The sequence below is a fragment of the Lactuca virosa genome, chromosome 6, assembly GCF_052849685.1.
Source record: "Lactuca virosa cultivar CGN04683 chromosome 6, Lactuca_virosa_CGN04683_v6, whole genome shotgun sequence".
Lineage (NCBI taxonomy): Eukaryota > Viridiplantae > Streptophyta > Magnoliopsida > Asterales > Asteraceae > Lactuca > Lactuca virosa.
Genome location: NC_136431.1, coordinates 139,704,376 through 139,728,928, shown reverse-complemented (window position 1 = coordinate 139,728,928; position 24,553 = coordinate 139,704,376). Strand labels below are relative to the sequence as shown.

The 24,553-nt window shown below is 36.9% G+C and overlaps 1 protein-coding gene across 2 annotated transcripts; it reads right to left on the bottom strand.

Annotated features, from left to right (window-relative positions):
* Positions 1-10,308: 10,308 nt before the first annotated feature.
* LOC145121784 (MraZ) lies at positions 10,309-23,751 on the bottom strand. 2 transcript variants are annotated; one of them, XM_079057485.1, is made up of 23 exons: positions 23,513-23,751; positions 22,136-22,999; positions 21,909-22,024; positions 21,132-21,340; positions 19,226-19,345; positions 17,955-18,083; positions 17,741-17,866; positions 17,526-17,581; positions 17,354-17,453; positions 16,542-16,659; positions 16,069-16,278; positions 15,683-16,007; positions 15,309-15,402; positions 15,108-15,216; positions 14,690-14,958; positions 14,373-14,497; positions 13,832-14,066; positions 13,537-13,725; positions 13,174-13,454; positions 12,650-12,842; positions 12,295-12,534; positions 11,582-11,667; positions 10,309-10,784 (listed from the first exon to the last, which is right to left on the bottom strand). In XM_079057485.1, the coding sequence occupies exons 2-23, from the start codon at positions 22,939-22,941 to the stop codon at positions 10,625-10,627; spliced, it is 4,296 nt and encodes a 1,431-aa protein (XP_078913611.1). In that variant the 5' UTR covers positions 22,942-22,999; positions 23,513-23,751; the 3' UTR covers positions 10,309-10,624. The 2 variants fall into 2 exon arrangements, with proteins under 2 accessions (XP_078913611.1, XP_078913612.1); XM_079057486.1 differs by having other exon boundaries at positions 22,136-22,994.
* Positions 23,752-24,553: the final 802 nt, after the last annotated feature.

The following is a 24,553-nucleotide window of genomic DNA, read 5'->3' as shown; positions in this document are numbered from 1 at the left end:
CTTAACCGAACTGTAACATCCAAATCAGGTATGACTTTATAGCCCTTGAAGTATCTTGATTTTGGCATAAGAGACCCTTAAGTACGCTAGGCGTACTTATGAGTACGCTTAGCGTACTAGGTGAGGAGGAACGCGGAGAAGCAGCACGTACGCTGGGCGTACCAGGAGTACGCTGGGTGTACGTGCCAGCATGTTCAAACCCTAAAAATCGGACTTAAGACCTATATAAACATCCTTAAATCCTTTGAACCTCACCTTTAACAGCCTCCTTCACCTTCAAACGCCCCTGAAATACCCTAATATCATTTGTGAGTGTAGCTTGAGCTTTAAGAGTGCATTTGTGGTTCTTTTAGTGTTCATCCAAGAAGAAGAAGTTGCCAAGGGAGCTTGGAGTGTCACTTGGCTTCAAGAATCTGCTTATTGTCGACCTTAAGGAGCTTCTGGAGGTATAAATCTTGTACCTTTCCATTTTAATCACTAGATCTAGCTAGGGTTTCTATTCTTGTCCCTTTAGTTGATCTTGGACCCTTTTCTTGCGAGTTAAGCAACTCCAGAGGATGGAGCTGACAGATCTGAGGTCCCTTAGTCCTTTTCCAACATAAAAATGGAATCTTGGTGGGAGTTTTGACCTCATGCATGGGTTAAGAGCTTCAAAATGGTCTTAATGAGGGTGTTGGGATCATATGGGACATGAGTTGCCAACTTTATGCCTTGGGTCGTCTTAATAGGCCTAGATCTGACTTCTGGACGTAAAAGAATCGAGCATTAAGCACTTAATGGAAAAAGTGCTTAATCTGTTAGTACGTCGGGCGTAGATCTGTGTACGCCGCGCGTAAGTCCCCGAGCCCCAGTACGCTGAGCGTTCGCGTCACAGACGGGCTTGGACCTGTTTTGGGCTTTTGGGCTATTGGGCCTCACTTGGTTATTGGACTTGGTTGCATTCTGTGAATTGTGGGCCATTTCATCTGCTATGGGTCTTGGATATATTGATTGGGCTTTAATGGGCCAAGAGGCCCATTAATGAGGTTGGACTTAGACTTTGGACCCATTAGCAAGGAAAGGATAATTGGGCCTCATGAAAGGGTTGGAGTTTGGGTTTCTTTTGACTAAGTAAGGTCTTGACATTAATTTATTATTATTATTCAGCATGGGAGGTTTCAGACTGTTAGGATAGCAGCTTTTGTATTTCAGCGGACAGAGGTGAGTCTCCTCACCATACCAATGGGTCTAAGGCACCAATGCCGGCCCATTATGTGATCATGATATATGTGTTAGATATTCTGTGTTTGATATGCTATGTGATTGTGTGTTTTGTATGGAAGACCATGGGAGAGCCCATGACACTTGGATGTAAGACCATGAGGAGAGCCCATGGATTTCCTATCAAAGACCATGGGAGAGCCCATGGCACTTAGGTGTAAGACCATGTGGGGAGCCCATGGAATCTTGGAGTAAGACCCTGGGGACGAGCCCACAACATCCTTATCTGTTGTCTGTATGGCTTATGTGATATGTGTGTAGCTTTAATTAGTTAACAGGATATGTGTATGTGTAGTGTGTGGTATGCTCTGGGGAACTCACTAAGCATTTCGCTTACGTGTTGTTGATTTGTTTCAGGTACATCTGAGCCCAAGGGCAAGGGCAAGGCGTGATGGTGTAGCATACACTCTATCTCTTTTTCATTGATACATTTTGGGGACACTCTGATGTTTTTTGAATAATATTGTATCGAACGTGGTTTTGCAAACAATTGTGCTTGGATTTCATGGTTATGCAAATGTGTTTGACTAATTAAAAATGAAAAATTCATTTGAAAAAAAAATCGGGTCGTTACAAGTTGGTATCAGAGCCTTGGTTTGAGGGCTGCGGGCACATTCTCGAGTGTGTCAGGACTCAAACTAAGGAAATGGTAAATTTTTTTTCAAAAAGTAACTTAAAAAGGGTTTTCAAAAGGAAATGAAAAGATGAGAGTGCAACACGCGTGATCAGCTGAGCCAAGTAAGTAGTTCCCCAATATGTTAGCCATGTGTCACACCCCCAAACCGAAACGACGGAAACGTTCGGGGGCGGAGGATGACATGTACAATATCACAACAATTGAATAGTAGTAATCAAAGCAACAATAACCATTGTATTACTAGTATAGTGTTTACATTACATTGAATTATACATGATTATATTCAAAAGTAAATAACAAGTAAAGACTCAAAGCTACTATGCTCCGTCTTCTTGAATCTACACGTGTACCTGTCTACTAATGTCCTATGAATACAAGTAGGTTTTGAAAGAGTATCAGCATAAAGCTGGTGAGTTCATACGCGTTTAGTTTTGGAAAACAGGTCTTTGTTCTTTCGAAAAGTGTGTTATGTTTCTCCAGAAAATCTTATATTTTCTAATGTAATGAAGTAAAAATGATTCTTACAAGTTCTTCCTGCGAGTACTCAGTGTATACCAATCATATACAATCCATATCGAACAAACAATCGATTGTGTGGTTCTGCCCCAAGCCCACAACCAAACAAGGAACAGGAAGTGAGGCGGAGTCCACACATTCCACTAGTTGTCGGATCCTCATGTACATAATCCCGACGTATTCACTAGATACTAGCAAAGTTAACTATATTGTTCCTTTGATATCTGTTGAAAGTGTTCCTTAACAAAATCCATTATTTTCTTATCGTATGTATGATTAACCAATTCTTTTTATAACTACTTAGCTCATACTAGCTATGTATAAACCAATATCGAACAAACGATTGATTGTGTGGATCTGCCCTAAATCCACAACTAAACAAGGAACAGGAAATGAGGCGAAAACCACACATTCCATGGTTTGTCGGTGTATATACTAAGTTATCACATAGTTATCACATAGTTACTAACCCTTAATGTTTGTTCGTTAGGTTTATTATTAGGTGAACGAGTCGTTGTCTCACCTGTGGATTCTTATAACCATACTATTGACGATCAACAATACGACGTACCTGGACGTACGTCGATAAAAATGACGTTTGTCACCCTAATGGTGACGGGTGCAGGATTATCACTCCCGTATAGATCTATACACAAACTCACGCTCTCCTTCCCAGGAGACTTTGGTTACAAGGCGTCTCACACTGCTGGCTCTCTCAACGAATTCACGAATAATACGCTGAAAACCCTTTTTGTTATGAATCTTTATAAAATATTATCTTTTATTTCATAATTCATAAGTTTGTTTCCTCTGTTCTGAAAACTGTGTTTGTAAAGTTTGTATCTTAACATGTTTCGTAAAACCGATTTCAAGTCTAGTAGTAACGATGTTTACCATGTATGCAAGTTCTATGTTCAATGTATATTAGTGATAGGAAAATATAATAAATCAAATTATATTTTTAAACACAAGATTACTTATGCTTTTACTTGTATTCCCCCCTGAAAACATTAAAAACTCGGAAAATATAGGGGTATGAACTCACCTTATGTGTTTGATTCGATTGAAAGTTCGCGTAAGGATGGGGAGTTCCACGAATGAATTCCCGAGACACAACGAGTCCTAAATGACATATAATAGCATATATAGGCATGTAGTTAGTGTTTTGGACAACTAACATGCAAGGAAACACCCTTAGGGACTGGGAAACACTTGAACTAAGTGTTAGAATCACATGTGATTGACTAGAATGGGGTTTACGGCCATACAGGAGAGTGTACGGCCAGGATGTACGGTCAAGGTGTGTGTACGGCCATGAGTGTACGGCCATGGAGTGTACGGCCGTACACCCATAGAAGGAACATGCAAAAGAGGGTCTTTGAACAATGGGGAAGCTTGAGGGTCTATTGCTCATCCAGAATATGAACTAGGTTCTCACTTTGGAGGCCCTTTTGGGGTGTTTTGAGGTGTGTACGGCCATACAAGGGTGTACGGCCGTACAATCCTTTTGTTCCAGCTAAAAGGTCGATTCTAAGGTGTTAAACAAGAGTTCTTAACGTATACTAAGCATAGGGAAAGGATACTTACGTTTTAGAGGCTCAAAAGGGTGTTCACGGCCACCAAGAACAAGTGTGTGTTCTTGGTGTTCTTGGTGAAAGATGAAGATCTTGAAGATCTAACATAAAAAGGATGTTTTCATGGATGAATCAAGAGATGTTTACAACACCAAGGAAGATATCAAGAAGGGTAGAAGGATCACTTACGATTTTGGAGGATTTGGATGAAGAACTTGATGATAGTTGAGAGAGAAATCCGATTTCTAGACTTGGGAGTTGAAGAAATGGCTAGAAATGAAGGGATCCTCTACTTATAGGGGAGAGTGTACGGTCAACATGGGTGTACGGCCGTACACTCATGTGTACGACCGTACACTCCCTTGGATGGAGTGTTCGAATCGATTTCAACGAGAAGAACTTTAGCTGACACTTCCCCGAGCCCATAGCTTGATCGTACTGAGTTTTGAACCCTTAAACAGACTCTAAACAATGCTAAAAGATAGCAGAAACGGGTCTGACACTCGGTTGAATTGAATGGCTGGACTTATAAGGCAAAAAATTTCGGGTTGTCACATCATCCCCCCGTTAGAGGGAATTTCGTCCCGAAATTCAGACACTGAATATGAATCATAAACGTGGAAATAGATATGGGGTATCACAAATGTCTCATCGGATAGCCACCTCTCTAGGATCGATAGGGTACTTGGGTTTCATAAAACCCTCGCGTTCTCCAGTGAATTCAGATCCTGACTGGTTGCTTCAGTGGATCATCACTTCTGTATCTGCTGTTCTGATCTGTGAAGGGTGGGTAGGTTTAGCTTGCTCAACCATGTTCATCCAACTGGTAGGATGCCCTTTTTATGGTCCGGAGCAGCCTTTGTCCTGAAGTTCATGGTAGGACTCATACCTGGTTCATCCATCATTGTCTCGTGTACACAAGTTGTATATAATTAAGATTGACAACATGGTCGGATGGGTGGCTCTGCCCCAGGTCCACAACCAGACAAGGAACAGGAGATAGGGCGGAAACACACATCCTAAGTCAGTAGAATCTTAATTATATACCACCCTCGCGTGTACATTTAACATTGATAGGCTAACCATATATGTCCCTAGCCTCTGTGCTTGAACTTGACTTGCTGCGCTAGTGGTATTTCCAAAATGATATGCTGAGGGTGCTTAAGGAAGGTTACGAGTTGTGACAACCGTCAATTTTTGGCCAAGTCAAAGTCAACTAAAGTTAACAAGTCAAACCGGTCAACTCATCTAACCCTTGTATATTAGGGTTTCCATTATGATTCTTATTGTACTACTCGCAATCTTAATATAAAGTATCACTTAGAGTTTTCACGTGTTCGGAAATTCTAAACCCTAATCACGGTAAGTGATGAATCTACTCGATAAAACATTATTCCATACCCCTCGAGAGCGTATAACATTCATAACAAGGCTTAACAGAGTGTAAGAACCTTGCGTTGCGAAGCCAAACACTCAAAAAGGTCACAAAAGAAGTCTCTCCCAATCTCTTTCACTCTAACTCTCCCAAATCTCTCTCTGTATGAGAAATCTCTCCAAGAATGTGAAATCTCTCCCAAATCTCTCCAAGTATGTGAAATCTCTCCCAGATCTCTCTCTGTATGAGAAATCTCTCCAAGAGTGTGAAATCTCTCCCAAATCTCTCTCAAAATCTCTCTCAACTTTTTATAATCACTCGGGGCATCCCGACCCTCGAATTTGATGAAAACAACTCGAAAACGGAAGTCTACGCGAAAAACAGCCTTAAGGAGCCGAACCCTCTTAAGGAACCGAAACCCTCTTAAGGAGCCGAAACCTCTTAAGGAACTGAACCCTTCTTAGGAACCGAACCTCCTGAGAACCGAAACCTTGCATCAGAACCGAAACCCTCTCAGCCGAAATGGACCGAGGGCTCGGTCTATTTCGGTCCCCTGATCATGCTGAACCGAGACTTGACCTTCGGCTCACCCCTTTCCACCTTCGGTCCGAGAGGACTGAACCTTCGGTCCGAGAGGACTGCACTTTCGGTCCGAGAAGACTACACCTTCGGTCCGAGAGGCAACCCTGCGCAGCCGAACACTACTCTCGGTTTCTTCTTCTACTTTCGGTTCTAAGGGCTAGGACCGAACCTCCGGCCCTGAACTTCGGAATTTGGCAGTTTTTGCCCGGTTTCCAATATTTTTAGCATTTTGAGCCTGTTTTTCGAGATTTTAACACGGGATTTTCACCCAAACTCGTATTTTAACATAATAAACCCTAAATATTCATATTTAATTATATTTTTGAGGAAAATCATTGCCTAAGAATAAAATCTATTTGGTGAGATATTTAGGTGGAGTGTTGACTTATCCTTTGGACAAGGACACAAGCAACCTTCCCATACCTTCATAGTACAACCCCTTGTCCTTTCACCATACCTAGTCATTCCAGAGTACTTTTTCCCACCATTTTTCAGTCACACACTTGGTCAAGAGCTGGAAAGCCCTCCTCTCTCCTCACATTCCTCTCATTTTCCACCAAAGAACAAACTTCATTCTCTCTCTATAAATTCGAGATTCAAAGGCTGGTCTTGGGTTTTTCCTCCACATTTGGTAAATATCTTCCTCCTACACTTAGATATTCTACTATCCTTCATCCAAATCATAGATTGCTTACACAAATATCGTCATATTTGTTGTTAGATCTTCAAATCTTCAAATCTTCAAGCATCTCCCAAGTGTTCTTGAGTTGAACACTTCTTTTCTCCATCATCCATCTACTGAAATCACTCAAGGTGAGTTCATACCCCTATCTTTTCATGTTTTCTTAAGTTTTTAGGGGGGGGGGGGGGGGAATACAAGTTAAAACACCAAGAACACAACTAAACTCAAACAACAACTTTCATCAGAAAAGTTGAGTCTTATTCACGGACTGTTTTGACTATCTTAAACTTAATATCTTTCAAAACTGTTTAATATGCCAATAGTTCAGCTTCATACCTTTAAAATGACTACTTGCACATCTCCATACGATTTTTCTACGATTTATGGTGATTTTTACAAAACTGTCTATCATTTTAGAAACGAATTCGGACAGTCTGTGAATATGAACATTTTAACACCAGTTAAAGACTTCTAAAAATCATAATAAAAATTATGAATAAACTAGACACATTTTGTGAACTCTCAGAATTTACGGATTCAGTTTTCGACTCCGTATGATTTTTCTATAATTTTTCTAAAACAGTGTAGAAAGGTTAAAAACTAGTTAACAGCTTACAACTTTCATAACACTTTGTAGTATGTTGAGCAAAGTGCATAACAATAAGTTCTAAATAATGAATGTATTTTCTTGTTAGTTTATCATCATAAACTGAAATTTAGTCATTCATGATAAGGTTTACTCATTTATTTCGAACACATATAATAAACTGCAATAAGCATAGTTTATGGATTTTTACTACATGAAAAAAGGTTTTACTCTCAAAACAAATGGGTTTTTCATATCCTACGTGATAAACTATAATAGTAATAGTTTAAGGATTTCATATCACTAATTTATTCAGAAGAGGTGATTTTACTTCCTTCACGGAAGAGGTTTTAATATCAAATTATGTGTAAACTAGTTAACTTAGGTTGTGAGGCAATTCTCTCCCCGTACGTTCGAGTACGGGATCCCAATTCCTGTAAGTTATAACCAGAGTCTCTTGTAGGGAGAGCGTGATAATTGTGTATAGATCTATATTGGGATTGACACCCCACACCTCGCTGCTAGCTACAGCCGGACCGGCAGGTCAGCGGATGACAAGAGTCATAGTATCTTAACGTCTGAAAAACGTTGTGCAGGTTATTTCTTGTCATAGTATGGTTATAGCGAGTCACATAGGTAGTTAACAATCTTTCAAGTTTACATGGAAAATTCTACTTTGAAAAGGGGTTCACTTCTAAATTAAACGAGTTTATGTCGATTTAAACTTACATGAATTACTTTAAGTATGGAAAAATACTTGTTTATTTTCGGTCCTGTGATTTAGGACTACATAACTTTTATAAGGAAAATATTGGATTTTCTTTGGAAACATATTTCTATTAACACTACATCTCGTCTAGAATTGTTAGACTTCAACGGTTTATTTAACTCAAATTATATATAACTTATATACGCTGAGTGATTATAGAAGGAATCTATGGGTCCTTCTAGGGTTCATTATCGCATAACGTAGGAGCATTCATTCTACATTTAACTAAGAAAATATTGGATTTTCTAGAAATCATACTCTATCGCTTTTACAAGGAAAACGGTTTCTTTCTCAAACAAAACTCTTATGAACTCACCATCTTAATTGTTGACACTCTTTCAAAACTACTTGTATTCTCAGGAAATCAGTGAAACAGGAAAACCAACAGCATTTTGAGGATGGGACGATAAATCATCAAACAGTTCATTTTGTCATCATAATGTAATTGATTTTGAAACAGTTCATTTTGTCATCATAATGTAAACTTATTCTATGGTGTAACCTTTTCAATTATATTTATGATGGTTGTATTTACTTTGAGCTATATACTCGTTGTTGTGATACTTTACATGAAGTCCTCCACCCCCGAACGTTTCCGCCATCCTTGGTTTGGGGGTGTGACATTTGTTGTAAGCAGCTAATTCTTCTAGAGTGGCGTTATCATCCACATAAGTGAGATCCGCATCGAGGACATACACTTTACCTTCGTACCTCAAAGCAATCCTTAGTTTACGAATCCAGTCCAAATAGTTTTGACCGGTGAGTTTCTCCTTGTGTAGGATCGAGATAAGCGAGAAGTTCAAGTTTGAGGAGGGAGGAGGAGAGAAGGAAGAGGAGGAAGAGGATTTTCGTCATCTACAAGATGAAGAGAAATTTAGTTAGTTCGCATTTTTGTCCTTGAAATAATTTTCAACCTTAAATGAATTATTAACAAGGCTAGGATCCATATTTCGCTTTGTGGTGTGTAAAGGGATGTCTTAAACACACAACAAAGTTATTTAGGTAGGCAAAACAATTTGCCAGTTTTAAAATTTTGAAACTCCTAAATCATTTGAGATTCTAGAATGATTTTATTGTGTCTTCTGGACTTAAGATGATAGAAAAATGTGTATGCTTGGGTTCTCTTCGAGCCATACACAAGAAATTGTCCTTATGAGCATCTAGAGAAGTTAGGGTTTGAGTTGTGGACTTATTTTGGTTGGGAAATGGATAAAGTCATGAACTTTATCCATTAAGTCCCTTAGTAGAGTCAGATCTGAGGATTTGAGCTATGGACGTTAAGGCTTAAGAGCTTAATGGATTTGAGCTCTAGACATTAAGGATTTGAGAAATCTAACCATTACAGATACCGACCACGAAATGGAGTGAGATTACTATTGATTTATAATGAAATTGCCCTAAAGGCGATGGGGGTTATGATAATTGTCAACCACGAAACTAATCAAAATCTATATTATGTGACAAGACATCATAGAGTGCCATTGTCTATTATATCATGTAAAGACAACTGAATTTCTTCCAACCTTTTTGAAAAGCTTTTAAGAGCATATAAGTTCTAAGGTTCTCATCAATAAGAGATATACATACATTTACTTCCAACTTTTTGAAGAGCTTTCAATAGCATAGAGTACCAAGGTTCTCATGAGTAAGACATATACACACAAACAGACGGTCAATATGAAAGAACCATTTAAACTTTAGATGATAAGTTAGAAGTTAGTTGGGACAATCACCAACAATTATAGAATTTATTTATAACAATTAAAAGCATACCACAAAGTGTTGTACGAGACATCGTGTATAACCACTACAACTATATGTTAGACAAAGTTGGAGAGAAACCTCTTATAAGCCCAACTTCGTTCAATTAATTGAAATAAAAAATAAAAGAGGCGCACGAGCAGACCGCATATTTGAATGGCTCAAGAAAGACAAAAGCAATATGTCGTTAGATAACAAAAACTACTAGAAACCAACGTAGATGATCAGAGTTTTCCGTTGAAAAGGCATAACTTGTTTATGTAACCAAGTGCAATTAAGTACAAGATGCATCGGGTCCTAAAGTGTAAGAAAGAGTTGGGTCGGTAGCTTACACATTAGAGTTACCGAAAGAGTTACAAAGGATTCACAATATATCACACATCCTATTTTTGATAATTCTTAGAAGGTGTGACTAGCAGAAGTGGAAGTAGGTGAGAAGCAGTGGTATGTGGATCAACCCGAGAGGATACACCCCTCTAGTAATTAATGTAGAACATTTGAAAACAAACTGCTGCAATTATTTCAGAACAATTACAATTTCAAGTCCAAATAAAAGGAGTAAATAATTTAAAAAGATACCAAGAGCATTTAGCAAAAATAAGCTGAAAAACATAATCTTACATTCTCACCGGTATAAGATAAAAACCTGAAGAGTGAAGAGGTCAACTAAGATCCTTTGGTTTTAGTCTCTTATCTCTATAGTCTATATACCATCAACCTATATCTATCTGCAAGATTTACTACTCACCAAATAAGCCGAACAAATGTACACAAATATACTTATACCACCACCTTTCTACACGTATATACATCAAAGAAGCTTAGCTACCATGGAAATTTATCAGATGTAGCGCCCTCTATCTGAAAAAGCTGCAAATAGTGTCATAAAGTTGTCTCGTATGCCCAAAAGGTATCGGGATCAGGACAAAAGAGGGAAAAATCTTCAATTTCTAAGTTTGCTATGTGCCAGTCAACAAACCGCGCTTGAATCACCTTCAACACCATCAGCAGCATTGGCAACAACCACCAGTCATCGTCCTCACTAGTGTTGTTACAAGGGCAAATTTGTCAGTTTTTTCGTAAAAGAAAATTTTACTGAAAGGTGTACTATGTTTGTTGGCATGGAAAGGGACTAAGACCTATGTCAATGAGACAAGATCTTGTCTGGCTAAAAGACTTGAATGTCCTTTTCATCCTTGTCATTGAAAATAGCCCTAGAAAAATTGTCCGGTCTTGTCCTCAAGAGTTTCCATTTTAGAATGTCCCATGTTGCGTTCAAAGATTTCTTTTCTGACTAAATTACCTATTTGCCTACTCTCACTATCATAATATTTTTGGTTTGATTCTACTGTTTTATCATTATTCAATATATATTTTAGGCATTTAAATAATAGTTGCATACTTCTATTAAATAAAGTTGCAGTATCAACTGAATAATGATTATAATAATAAGAGTTAATGTCATTTAAGAGTAATAAACTTTATCCCATGTACACATTTAGTCACTTATGTTTTTTTTGTACACATTTACACACTTACATTTTTTTGTACACATGACCATTAGGTTAATGGTTATATCATATAAGTGTCAAATGGAAAAAGTTTAATGGTTATGTGTACAAAAAAAAAAAAAAACCATAAATGACTAAATGTATACACGAGATAAAGTTTATTACCCTTAAAAGACTAATATTAACCCTAATAATAATAATAATAATAATAATAATGACGATGATTACAATAATAATTATAATAATCATGATGATAATGATAATAATATTTATTACTTTGATGGGACAGGAGTATGTTTGCATTATGATAAAAGATGAAAGGTTTTACCTCCTGTTTTTCCATGCATTTGGCTCTTGATAGGTCTGGAATGACAAAAATCCATAATGAATCATGCCACATGTGAATGCCACAGCCTGCATCAACCAATCAGGCATAAACATCTTTATCACCAACATCATAAAATAAAAGAACAAGATTAAGGCCCTGTTTTTTCCTCCCCATTAAATGTTGTAGGGATAGAGTAGTATTCTATGATGCTTATAAGGTATTTGAGAAAATGACTGCACACTTGAAGACATTTGTAAAATGTATTTCCGTAACTTTGTCTATAGAGTGAGTGTCTTTCTGCATTAAGTATAAAAGAGACACCCATATATAACTTACCGGATTAAAGTATGCCTCCATTAAGTTTAACCACCAAACTACTTTCTTTGATCGATTTAGCCATTGAACTATTATTAAAATTTTAATTATAAAAAATCAATAGTTTAGTAGCTGAATCGATAATATGGTGAAAGTATGTTGTGGTTTTCTTTACTTTGCCCTTCTGGGTAACTTGAAAGAACGGTTTTTTAAACGTTGAAAAAAAAAAATTAAGTGGCTAAATCGATAGAATGGTTAAAGCACACAAGTGGTTTTATGAAAAAAAAATCCCCATTGTTTTCACATAAAATATATATAATCCAAATTAAGGATTACATACTGTTGATATACAAGAGTTTTGAGTTAAAAATAAGGGGGTTAGGTTATAGACAACTTACAATATTTGAAATAGAGGTAGCGTTCCATAGTGCATATATACGAGCAAGTGAAGCCCTTCTATGACCCTTACTAAACAAGGCATTCAAACCCGCAGGGAAAGGTGAAAGCAATGATAGAGGGAGAATAAGCAAAACTGCTAGAAATGCCCCGAGAGATATCCAATAGAATTCAAGCAATATAAGGAGTGTCAGAGAGAGGTCCAACAGAAGCAACACGCATATCATTAACTGTAAGGTATCCTGAAACCACATGACATGGATATATGATATATATGTAAAAGTCGCTTTCATGAATCAATTATAGAAAGAAAGAAGAAAAAAAGGGTTGCCAATGTTATATAAAGTAACATAATACCTGGCGTCCAGTAGGTCTTGTGTTGTGCAGAAATAAAGAAAATGGAAAGAAATAATCGCGGTTAAATTCCAAGGACTTCAAGGAAATATCATTGATGATGCCACCATTAACTCCGCCTGCAACTCTTTTGCGAGTCAACACATGACTCGTATATGACTGACTGGGTTGCAGCTGCTGCTTAGTCACAATAGGCCTGAATCATTCATGAATTAGATGTAAGTTATATATGTATTTTCATTTATTTCTTTCTGTTGCAACAATTTTATTTTTTTTGAAAAATCTACACAAAATTACCTAGTTATTTATTTAACTGTAAGAAGCTCTGTGGTAAAAACATAGGAGTAAATTAATAAGTAAATGTTGTAGCATCCTATTCCTATTACAACATTAAAGTTTGGAAAAATTGTTCCAATTATAGATAGCAATGGCATTTTCAATGTATATATAAATTGAAAGTATGATCTGGTAATGGGAGAGAAAAATGAAAGTAGATTGGTATTTCTTGTATTGTAAGGTTAAGTTACCTGGGGGATTCTTGAATATTTCCAATGAAATCAGTAGGGTGGTGGTGGAGGGTGTGATCACCAACCATTACCAAAATCCCCAACTGATAGAAACCGGTAGCAGTGGCTTGAAACCATCCGAGCTCAATTCTGACCCCATGAAACTCAAGCTGAGGGTTCCCATGAGTTTTTATCCAATTAATAACCGCAACTAAACCAGACCTTATCGATCCACTTCTCACACTTCTCAATTGCGCATTTAAACCTGCTACCAGCCGATTCCAAACGCTTGAGGGAACATGCTGCCCATCAATCAATGCCAGTAGATTTAAAAAAAATCATTTGAATTTATATTAATATTGACATGAGAAGAGAAGAAAAGACCTGTCCTATAAGATTTGTGAGCAAAGTATCGCTGTGGAGATTGTAAGGCGACATGTAGGTTCCAGCTCCACCAAAAAGTATGCACATTGGGAACCTTTTCTGGATACTTGTCACCATGTCTAAACGCTTCTCATCCCCACCCAAGAAGAAATCAATATACGCCACCACTAGATCTGGTGTCGCACCTACCTGCATTCATTTTCACATATAAATATAAATAAAAAGTCAAAACCTATTTCGTTTTTATGATTCCATTTCCTGCCAACAAAATATTTAAATAAGAAATTTTTTGAACCTTCATCCCTTTGTATAAGGCTCTTGATCGGCAGGAGCGAAGACAAGAATGATCATATTCTGACTTAACAAACTCCTGAAGCCGATTGATTTTATATCTTCTACGCCATTGTTTCCAAGACCAGCCACAAGGATAAGCAAGCAATGAAAGTATACTGTGCACTGATCCTTCCCACCAGTCGTATGCAGCCACTGAGTTTATCTCATCAATAAATCTGTTAAACGAATCCTCATACCTGCATCTCAAAAGTCAAAACCACACAACATATTCTTTATATTCATATTCCAATTCATCCCGCACTCATAACTGAAAAGACTTCGGTTTCTTTCTGACTTATTAATGCAGAAATAACGATTTAACAGAGAAACAAGGATTTCCCCGTTAATTCGTAACTTGCGTCATCATATTCTTCTGAAAACATTTATCCTTAATGGAAAAAAAGATTCTCTTACAAACTCATATCAAAATCACTTGTTAACATAAAAAATTTCTTAACAATATTATGAAATGACCAAGTGTTGAGGTGAAAGTGTGTTCTTACACAATATCAATGATGGCATCAGGAGGGGAGTAAGGAAGATGCCAGGGTTCTCTAAATGTATTGCGGCCCATAAAGTACATCCGGTACACATGGCTTTGAGTTTCATCGCCTCTTGTTCCTCGTACCTATAAAAAAAATGTGTCAAAATACTTATTGCTAGCCTTGTTGGGTCTATTAGAAAAAAACGTATACACCACCCATGTCAATGGTCCTAATCCACATCATTAACAATAGCCAAAAGTTTGTCCAGTCCCAACAACCCTAAACCCTAAGTCCATGTAGACTGTAGAGAAAAATGTGCACTGATTGTAATATACCTGGGATAGGGAAAGAAGAGAAGGAAAATGGTGGTGATTACTGTGTTCCATTGAATCAACTTTGTTGTATGCACAAGCTTGTCCAACAAGTTTGACCCTAAGCGTACTTAAGAACAAACCAAGAAGAACCACAACACATGACAACACAAGAGCAAAAGGCCAGGGTCCTCCAAATGTGTATATCAGCTCTTCAAGAGGTGTATAGCAGTTTGGCATCCTGTACTTTTCTGATCTGCATTTGTAAGGACAAAAGGACTCCGACACTCCACCTGAATCAGTCATTATAGTAAAATAGGTTACACATGAACATGATGTGATATATATATATATATATATATATATATATATATATATATATATATATATGTGTGTGTGTGTGTGTGTGTGTGTGGCCATTGGATTGGTGGTCTAAAGTTACCTCGAACATGTACAAAATATGCACGTCTGGGAAGATTTTCAAGGGAACAAGGAGTACAAAGATCATCATCGGACCCTTCCACATCTTTAAAAGTGCCAACTGGACACTCCTGCAAACATACATACACATAAAGAATCAGAATCAACACCTACTTAAAAGGGTAACACATGTAAATTTTGAGAAGGAATCAAACATACATACCTCGCAGAATGTACCATAAAGCCCTTTAGGGCACTCCCTTCCAGTTATTGTACCATCCTCCCCTGGAAGAGCCTCTCCATCCCCTTCACCACCCCTGTAGTAAAAACTAAATAGTAAATACAAATTAAGAAATGGCAACTTACCTTCATCTCTTTCTATAGCAGCATTTCACTTGCCATTTTTTACTTATTCAAAAAGTTTATCCAATTATAGCATTCTACTTTCAAACTTTTTCCCTTTATCAGGACATGATACTTTGCGGCTATTGTAACAATAAAATTGCTATAAATGGGGTAGCTTATTCCAAAATACCATTTAACCCTAAACGTAATATGGTGTGGGGTGGTGTTAAGAATAGAAATTAGGAAGCGTACCAGGTGCCGATAGTAGTATTTATGATTGCAAGAGGAACATAGTCATCTCCAGTGCCAATTTTGGACCAGTGGAAATGAACTCTGCCGCCACCTCCACCACCACCACCAACAGGGACACCATGGCCTCCGGCAACAGACAAAGAGGAGTTATCAAAGAGAGAAATTGCTTGTATGAAAAGAAGAATTGTTCCGCCAGAAGCACCGCCTAATCCTCCAATAAGAGTACCATTACTGTTTGTTGTTGCGTTCCCATAGGTTTCACCATCAGCCCTCATGGATCCATATATGTCAAGCTTTGAAAGAGGCCATTGTTTAGATCCCATCACTGCCATAAACAATAAATCAAGTTCTGTTTCCAAAGGTTGAATGATATTGATATAAATTACCGATCATTCCTCCTCCAGCAACACGACCAACAGACTCGTTAGGACCAAGTGTTCCACTTCCCAATTCACAGGGAAGATCTGGTCTGCCATATGTGGTGCCACCTTCACTCAGCCTTCCATGATACAATCCAGTACCCCCTCTGCCACCATGCCCAGCACCACCACCCGCTCCATTTGAATAGTTTCCCAAACCAAAACCATTTCGACAACCTGCGTTAAAAGTTATTATTACTATTAAAAAGCAGAGGTTCATAAAAGATAATGCTATACCGAATCTTAAGAAATTGGATCCTGTCATGTGTTTGGTTGTCATGAACTAGAATGGAAGCAGATGGGGAAAGGCAAGAGGAGTGAGTTTATAGTTTTTTTAATGAGGAAAGGTTTTAGGATTTAAATTTAGATGGAAAATCAATTATGAGGGACTGAAATGGACTTGAATTCCAATTCCAGCAAAATCCCGTCTGGAAAAACACCTAATTCGGAAGCAGTTATCATGCCATCAAGATCCACCATCACAGTCCTTGCCCTATGGATCTGAATGATACTTCCTTTAATTATGCCGTTCACAACTATGTCTTCAACACGGCAAATCTGCCAATTTCACACAATTAATATTAATATCCTAAATATTATGCTATTAATTTAAGCAGTAAGCACAACAAATACTTAAATAGACCCAGAAATATCCTTAGGATTCAGGGGATATGACGTACCCCATCAATCATACAGTCAACAACATTACATTCCATATTCATATTTGGCTGGTCTATAAGAATGAGATGAATTTTTTGTATCACATGCAAATACAATTTCTAACTTTAACTCTACCTTTTTTCATATTACATGCAAATACAATTTCTAACTCTAACTCTACCTTATACATTATCTAGTTAGAATTAATGAATTAATTATGTAGAATAACAGAAAATGAAACCTATTAAAAGCCCGTCAAAACCCAAATAAGATTATAATAAAAGTTATTTTATAGAAAATATATACTAACATGACAAACTTTTTTAAAAAGATGTCACCAAAAATTACATAAATAAGAATGTGTCATATTACAAATTTTCCATGGTCTTAGGGAACGGATAACAAAGTGGAAGGAATCACATTCCATCAACAATGGTCAGTTCCACTCCATGGAACAAAATATACAACTCTTGTTCATTCTAATGGAATGAACCATTCCATTACTTCCCTGATTCTATCATACCAGATGCTACCTTAAAAGACTGATACTAAATGGGAATGCATGTGCTAAAAAATTGCAAGTGTTTCTTACTTGTAGTGAAAAGGAAAGTGTGTCATTAACATGACAATCATCGGGTGGGTAAATCAAATCTCTTGGGCATGAAGGATTCTCACAATGGGCTTTGGTTACCCTGCCAAAGCCAAATATGTTTAATACATAGTTTGCACTGCACTGCTTAATTGAAATAAAAGTTAATACTTACATGGTTTTGCTCTTATCATCTTCCAACGGGGCTTCAAGCAAAGAACCTGGCCCAATCTGTGAATAGTAACTGGTCAATAAGGAAAAAAAAACCCTCCATTTGGAGTTCAAGTAGGTGGCTGGCATAAGATCTTAATACCCACCCACATTGGAATGAATACAAACAGAAACACACACACTTGAACTAAAGATTGTAAGCAAAAAAACAACTCTTACTGTTATGTTATAGAATAGCGAAAGGGAAAGTCTTTGTGCTCTGATTGCATCACCCTGGCCAGTCAATCTCAGAAGTCCTTGACCATAAACAGCCAAATTTGTATTTGAGTTTATGCTCGAGTTTTCCTGCCAGAACATAACAATACATACAGAGCAGCCATGATTAGATTCACCAAATTATACATACTGTAACTGGAAAAATTGATGCTCATACCCTCAGAACAATTAGGTTACGAACTTCAAGGACTGAAATAGTGTAAAGTGTGCTTCCACCACCATCAACTTGAATTTGGGCGTTCCACATCAGCACCATTTTGAATGTAGCTCTAAGTGCACCATACACCTTCATGGAAAGGGTCCATTGAAGATATGTACTCAAAATTAAACATGCAATTAGAAAGAAAAAAAAAAATACCCACTGTAATATTGTATTCAACTGGATACATTAGAACTGATGACGTTCTCCTCAAGAAACCACCCCATGGGAAGTGACGAGGGCATAACAATATCTCGTTTTGAGATATATATATATATATATATATATATATATATATATATATATATATATATGGGGATAGGGAATATACATTACAGCCCCACCTAAGTTTAGGTACTAAAACCTCTAAAATATGTCGTTTTAACTTGGTAAATATACCCGGTTTGGTTTCACTTGGTAAATATATCATCCTCGATAACATTTCTTTCTTTCATTATCGTTTTACCATCTCTGTTTTCTTTCCTAAACCCTAAACCCTAAACACTAAACCATAAACCTAAACCCTAAACCCTAAACACTAAACCATAAACCTAAACCCTAAACCCTAAACCTAAACCCTAAACCCTAAACCCTAACCCTAAACCCTAAAACTAAACCCTGAACCCTAAGCCCTATTGTGTCGATCTTGAATTTACATCTTCAAGTATTAATCGTGAATCCATTAACCGTAATCTTTATATAGTAAAACAATGTATTTTCAAGAGGTTTAGTACCTAAGCTTAGGTGGGGCTGTAATGTATATTCCCTTTTCCCTATATATATATATATATATATATATATATATATATATATATATATATATATATATATATATATATATCATTCTTTTTCAGGCTATTGCAAGAAATAGCAAAAAACGTACTTCCATTTATTTGTTTATTACAGCAGCCTAATTTTATTTCTTTCAATTACAATATTGAACTTTCAAAAAATTTCTTATCATGGCATTGTACTTTGAAAAACTTACCAAATTACAACATTGTACATTCAGTTTTTTTTTTGGACACTGTACTTTGAATAATCTCCCCAATTAGAGCAGTGAAAATTGCTTTGTATTTGGATGACACTGCTATAATTGGGTAGATTTTTCAAAGTACAAATTTGTAATAAGAAGAAATGGAAGTAGAATGCTACAATAAAAAAAAATGAATAGTATGTTGCTAATCCTTGCTCTTGACCCTTCTTTTTAAGTCTAAACATATATGTACCTTTATGGTGGAATCACTCATAAGAAGTTCTTCAGCAACAAGCTCAAACTCAGACACTGGATAATCAGACAACCCAAAGATGATGCTGCCACCACACTCTAGTTTGATTTGGCCTCTAACCTGTTGAAACAGAAAGACTTAGCAAAAGACTAATGCATGTCAAGAGATACAAGAAAAGAATGGTTTTATGATAATATTACACATCAATGAGCCACAAACATTGACATAAAAGAAAGTGAAATTCCATAAATATTAGTCAGTAGTACTAAATCAGTTTCCAGCAAACCATCTTATCAAGGCAGAAGCGTAAAATGATCATTTACTGTCATTCATTCAGACTGCTATTCAACCTAACAAAGGGCTTGTTTGATAGCCTCTTAATGGTTCCATTTTGAGGAAGCCTCAGCCATTAAGAGCTTTTAATTCGTCTAATATGAACTGGTCAGAGGCATCTGAACGATTCCCTTATTACCCTTAAACCTAAAAACATTCTCCTTTCTTTTTTTCTTTAGAAGCTGCCATCATCTCTCCAACTCTCATCGGCCCTCTGAACCACTGCCGCCATCGTCCTCCTTCCCTGCAGGCTGCAGCCAGCCACCTCTCTTCTAGGCCGCCTCCACCTCTCCAAATTCTCTCAATCGGAGCCAGCTACTTCCTTGCAGTCTTTTTTTTTTTTTTTTTGTTGCAATTGCTGACTAGGGTATATAGATTGGAAGGAGAGTTTGTGTTGGAGACTTGGAGAAAGATAACAATCAGTTGGTTTAAATGATTTGGACTCTCAAAGGATAAAGAAATTGAGGAATCATGGTCTGATGAGTTTACTTCCTATCAAGAGAGGGATGGTTGTTCAATGAAACATATTCCCTGCTAATCTTCAATTTTAACTAAATGTTGCTTGCTTTTTTACATTACTAGCTATCAGACCCTGTTGTAGTTGAAGGCTATTTCATATTTAATATGTTGTTTTTCATCCATGTTATAGATATATGCTGTATATGTTACATTTTCCAAGCTTCATAGGGTATTGAGTAGTATTGCAGAATCTAAAAGAAAGGGAGACATTTGCTTCTTGATCTTGTATAAGATTGGAGAATTGAAACTTGTCATATTGACTCACTTCTTGTGATTTATGTAATGGTTGTAAAATAGGTGCTGAAGTTGTCAATTGGGTTGCTACTTGCTACTCATAGATTTGGGAGTGTATTTGGATCTGGTGTTGTGGAATTCAAGAGATATGTAATTTTGGGAGTGCATTCCGATCCGGTGTTGCGCGAGTGTTTGTTCTTTGATAATATGTTTTGTAATTTTGGATTTTGATAAATACTGATTTTGGTTGATCTGTGTGTCTTTGAGGTTATTTTTGTTAGAAGGTTAAAATGGTAATTTTGATCCGTTCAGCAACCTTACCAAACAGCTCTGAATCATTCAGGCCTCTTAATGGTTAAGCCCTGAACCATTCAGGTTCTACCAAACAGCCCCCCCAAAGAAACATCAACTGTTTATACAACACTTCCTACAAAACAGTGATTATTTATCCATACATAACTTTATCCTGACAGCACAGCACTTAATGAGAAGATGAACAGAACATAACCTTAGTCGGTATGTCATTTCTGTTTATGATACACTAGTGCATGTGCATGACAAGGAAACAAGTCCAAAATGCCCAGACAACAACATGCCAGCTGGCACCCTATCGCAACAAGTTGATTAAAAAGCACATCTTTAAATATCAAAATTAAAGTAGGTGCAAATTTCCACGAGTGTTAAAAAGAGAGAGAAGGATTTGTGGGGTTGATGTAACATTGTTTTAGGAGAATATAGAGATAGAAGGGTTTCACACTGACACTGACACTCACACACATATTTGAATAGTAAATAGTAAATAGTAAATAGTAAATCGAACCTGGACTCTGCTCCAACGTAGGGGCACCAAAACTTTTGCATCATTTTCAATGTAAACATTGGTCCAAAGTGGGGCAGTGGAGAAATCAAGTAAAGGAGTTTCTGTTTCTGTAGTGACATTGTCATTGTCAACTCTTAAGCTCAGTAGATATGCATCAAAACATGTACCCGCTGCTCCACCATTCATTGGACATCCGATGCTCTTACCACCTGCCACAGGGACAAAAAGTATATGATGTGATGTATCTTCAGCCATAAACCTCAACAATGTAATTCCATCAACACTCAACTGCTGACTAGACTACACCAAAACAACTTAATTCAATTGGTTACATATATTACAGCCCAACATGTTTGAGAAGCCTTGTAAATTGTAATTCAAGCTCTAATATCATCATTATATGAGATGCTTGAAATCTCAACTTACTCTGTCGATATCTAAGTATGTTGTATCAATAAACGAAAAGAAGGATATCAATACATATTTATTTGATCCAACATTTTCTCAAAGAATTTGAAGTTTTGTTATAAAAGTAGGGGAAATTGCCTACTTTCATTTCTTCCTATTACCGCATTCTACTTTGAAAACTTTATGTCATCCAAATTAAGTCCCTCATGATTGATTCCAGGAACTCTAATATATGCTGACCAAATTTTTTTTTTTTTTATCAATGATATATAGTGATATTAAATATGAGCATTTGCTTTAATTGAATTTGAAACTAATAAGTAATTGAATAAAAGATAGATGGGATGAGTAGAGTACATCTGTACATACCATGGACTTCAACTTTTATGTCTTCTTGCTTGCTGTGACAGTCGAGAGAAATTCGTCCTCCTCCTCCACCACCCCACCCAGTTCCGCCAGATGCACTTACAATACCAAATCCCTTCCTATCCAGATACAACCAGTGTGAGAATCACTAAAATACTCAATTCAAATATGGACTACTACTCATTTTCACCATAATGAAAACATAAGTGGAGAGTGGAGAGTACACATACAGTTTTAGAGCACGTATGACAATGCTTCCACCAGATCCACCTCCACCATTTACTCCTCCATCACCTCCTTCGGCTAGTAGAGATCCATTCATATACAAAAGATCCTTCACAATAAGCTTAACACGTCCACCACCATTCCCTCCAAGCTTATGTTCATCTGATGTCCCACCACCCTTGCTCCCATAACTCCATGGATAAGGCAATGTAGACCAAGCATAAACATCACCACCCCAATACTTTGTTTCATTGTTCCTTAAACAAGAAGCCCCTCGCCCACCATGCCCTCCACCAGCACCATCATACCCTACCGGAGTCCCACTAGTCTGAGAAGGTGGTGCTCCACCCATACCCGTGCTGTTTATCATTGAATTTGACTCCATACTCATATTAGCTGCACACAAAATAACAGACCCAGCAATGATAGCTGAGTTTTGTCCCACTTTTATGTTGCCAGACAGATTGAAGCTAATTACACAACCTTCTATGGGACAAACAATCATAACATGTGGAAGGATCTCGATATTTCCACTACCCAATATATAAACATCACCACTTAAATTAACATCTGAGTTCACCAGACATGTAGTGTCAAATGACCCCACACCTCCCAGGCCTTCACAAGTGACCTCATTGTATGATAACTCTGGATAACCCCATCTTTCTATATAATTCCAACTCCTCATTTCAGAACCACTGGAATTTCTTTCATATCCCCCCGAATTCACAGAAACCACAATTACAAAGATATGTCCAGCAAGAATGCACCAGGAAAGGTACCCATGAGTCAGGATTGGAATTGGACGCATCACTGCAAGACTCCCACTTTGAGTATCATAAATCTTCAGGTTTCACCAAATCTCTACACTTTAGAAAAACAAAACCACATGAAAATAATACTGCAGAACAACATCATCTCCAATTGTAATAACCATAATTTCAACAGTCGAATCTCTGTTAGTAAGTGCATAAACTACATGATTAAGCATGCAAATTAATTTGACTTAATGTTGACCAGATGAGTTTCTGGCAAGTTCCAAAACACAGAATTTCATTTACAGTCCATTCAGCAATGCAACAAAACTTCCGACAATTACACAAATATACATAAGCACAACATAATTATACAAATTGTCAGAAAGGATGAAGCTTGAGTACTATAATCGTATACCCACAACCGGAGATCTCTATTGCAGTATATGAAATCAAGCCACCATTGACTCAATTTTTACTATAACTCACACCAGAATGATCCGAACTAGATGCCAATTATACATCAAACACGTGATGTGCGTGCGTGCGTGTGTACAAATATGAAAGAGAAAAAGAAAGAGCACGCGAAGGAAATAAAAAAGAAAAGGAATTTCTGGGTAATCTTACTGAAAAGGAATCCACTTTATGCCTTCAACTGTGTTTGATCTTGCCTGTGCAGGAGTGATTCCTCTTTATACTCTTGGAAATTCACCCACTTTGTGTCTCTAAGATTTTGTGTAGGAATTGAAACGGGACGATGATGATGACGGTGGTTTTGGGTATTATTATTAAATGAAAACTTGCGAGATGAGTGAGGAGGGAGTGAAGTGAAAGAAAGTCGTAAAGAGTCCAAGCTTGAAAGCTGTATGGGAAAGGCAAATGCATAGCTGTAAATAATATTTCGATTACGAAAGCGATGCCCACTCATAAGTCATATCTCTCTCCATATTTATTTATTCATTTAATTTAATCATTTCCGGAAATTTAGATTTATAACACCCTTTCTCAAAATCGCCTTCTTTTAGCCCTATATTTTGGTATCATATCATCCCAGCAAAATGAAAAAAAAAAAGAGTAAATTACATAAATAGTACTTATGGATAATAAAAAGTTATGATTTTAGTTCAACTTATTTTTTTAATAAATCTGAATTTGGTGGCGGTTTTGCTTTATGATTATCATGTAAAATATTAATTCACACCTTTTTTCGTCCCTCGTCAAGGACGTCAATGATGTTTTATTGTCTCATCGTCATTCTCCATTAAGATCTTGATATAAACAAATTAGCAAAAATCGGTCAATTTATTCAAACTCTTTAGTTTCTACATCATGATTCATGTTGGTTTTTCATCAAAAATAGTATATAATAAACTACGAGTTTAGCAACGGAAGGAATTTAAAATAAATAAACTTAAAACCATTTTAACCCACCAATTGTCGTTTTGCAAAGCATAAAAGATTAAATCAACCATAGAATAAAAAAAACTACAATCTTTGAAGACTTTGATTCCTCTCGGAAGGTTATATATATATATATATATATATATATATATATATATATATATATATATATATATATATAGGGAAAAGTGAATATACCCTTAAGGGTATATAAGCTTAGGTACCCAAACTCATAATAATACGTCGTTTTGTTTGATATATTCATTA

Excerpts from the sequence above, each read along its gene's own strand:
- LOC145121784 (XM_079057485.1), bottom strand. The coding sequence starts at position 22,941 with ATGCGTCCAATTCCAATCCTGACTCATGGGTACCTTTCCTGGTGCATT. Across the intron at positions 17,867-17,954 it reads GTAACCTAATTGTTCTGAGG|GAAAACTCGAGCATAAACTC; the intron begins GTATGAGCATCA and ends ATGTTCTGGCAG. Across the intron at positions 17,582-17,740 it reads CGCTATTCTATAACATAACA|ATTGGGCCAGGTTCTTTGCT; the intron begins GTAAGAGTTGTT and ends TACTATTCACAG.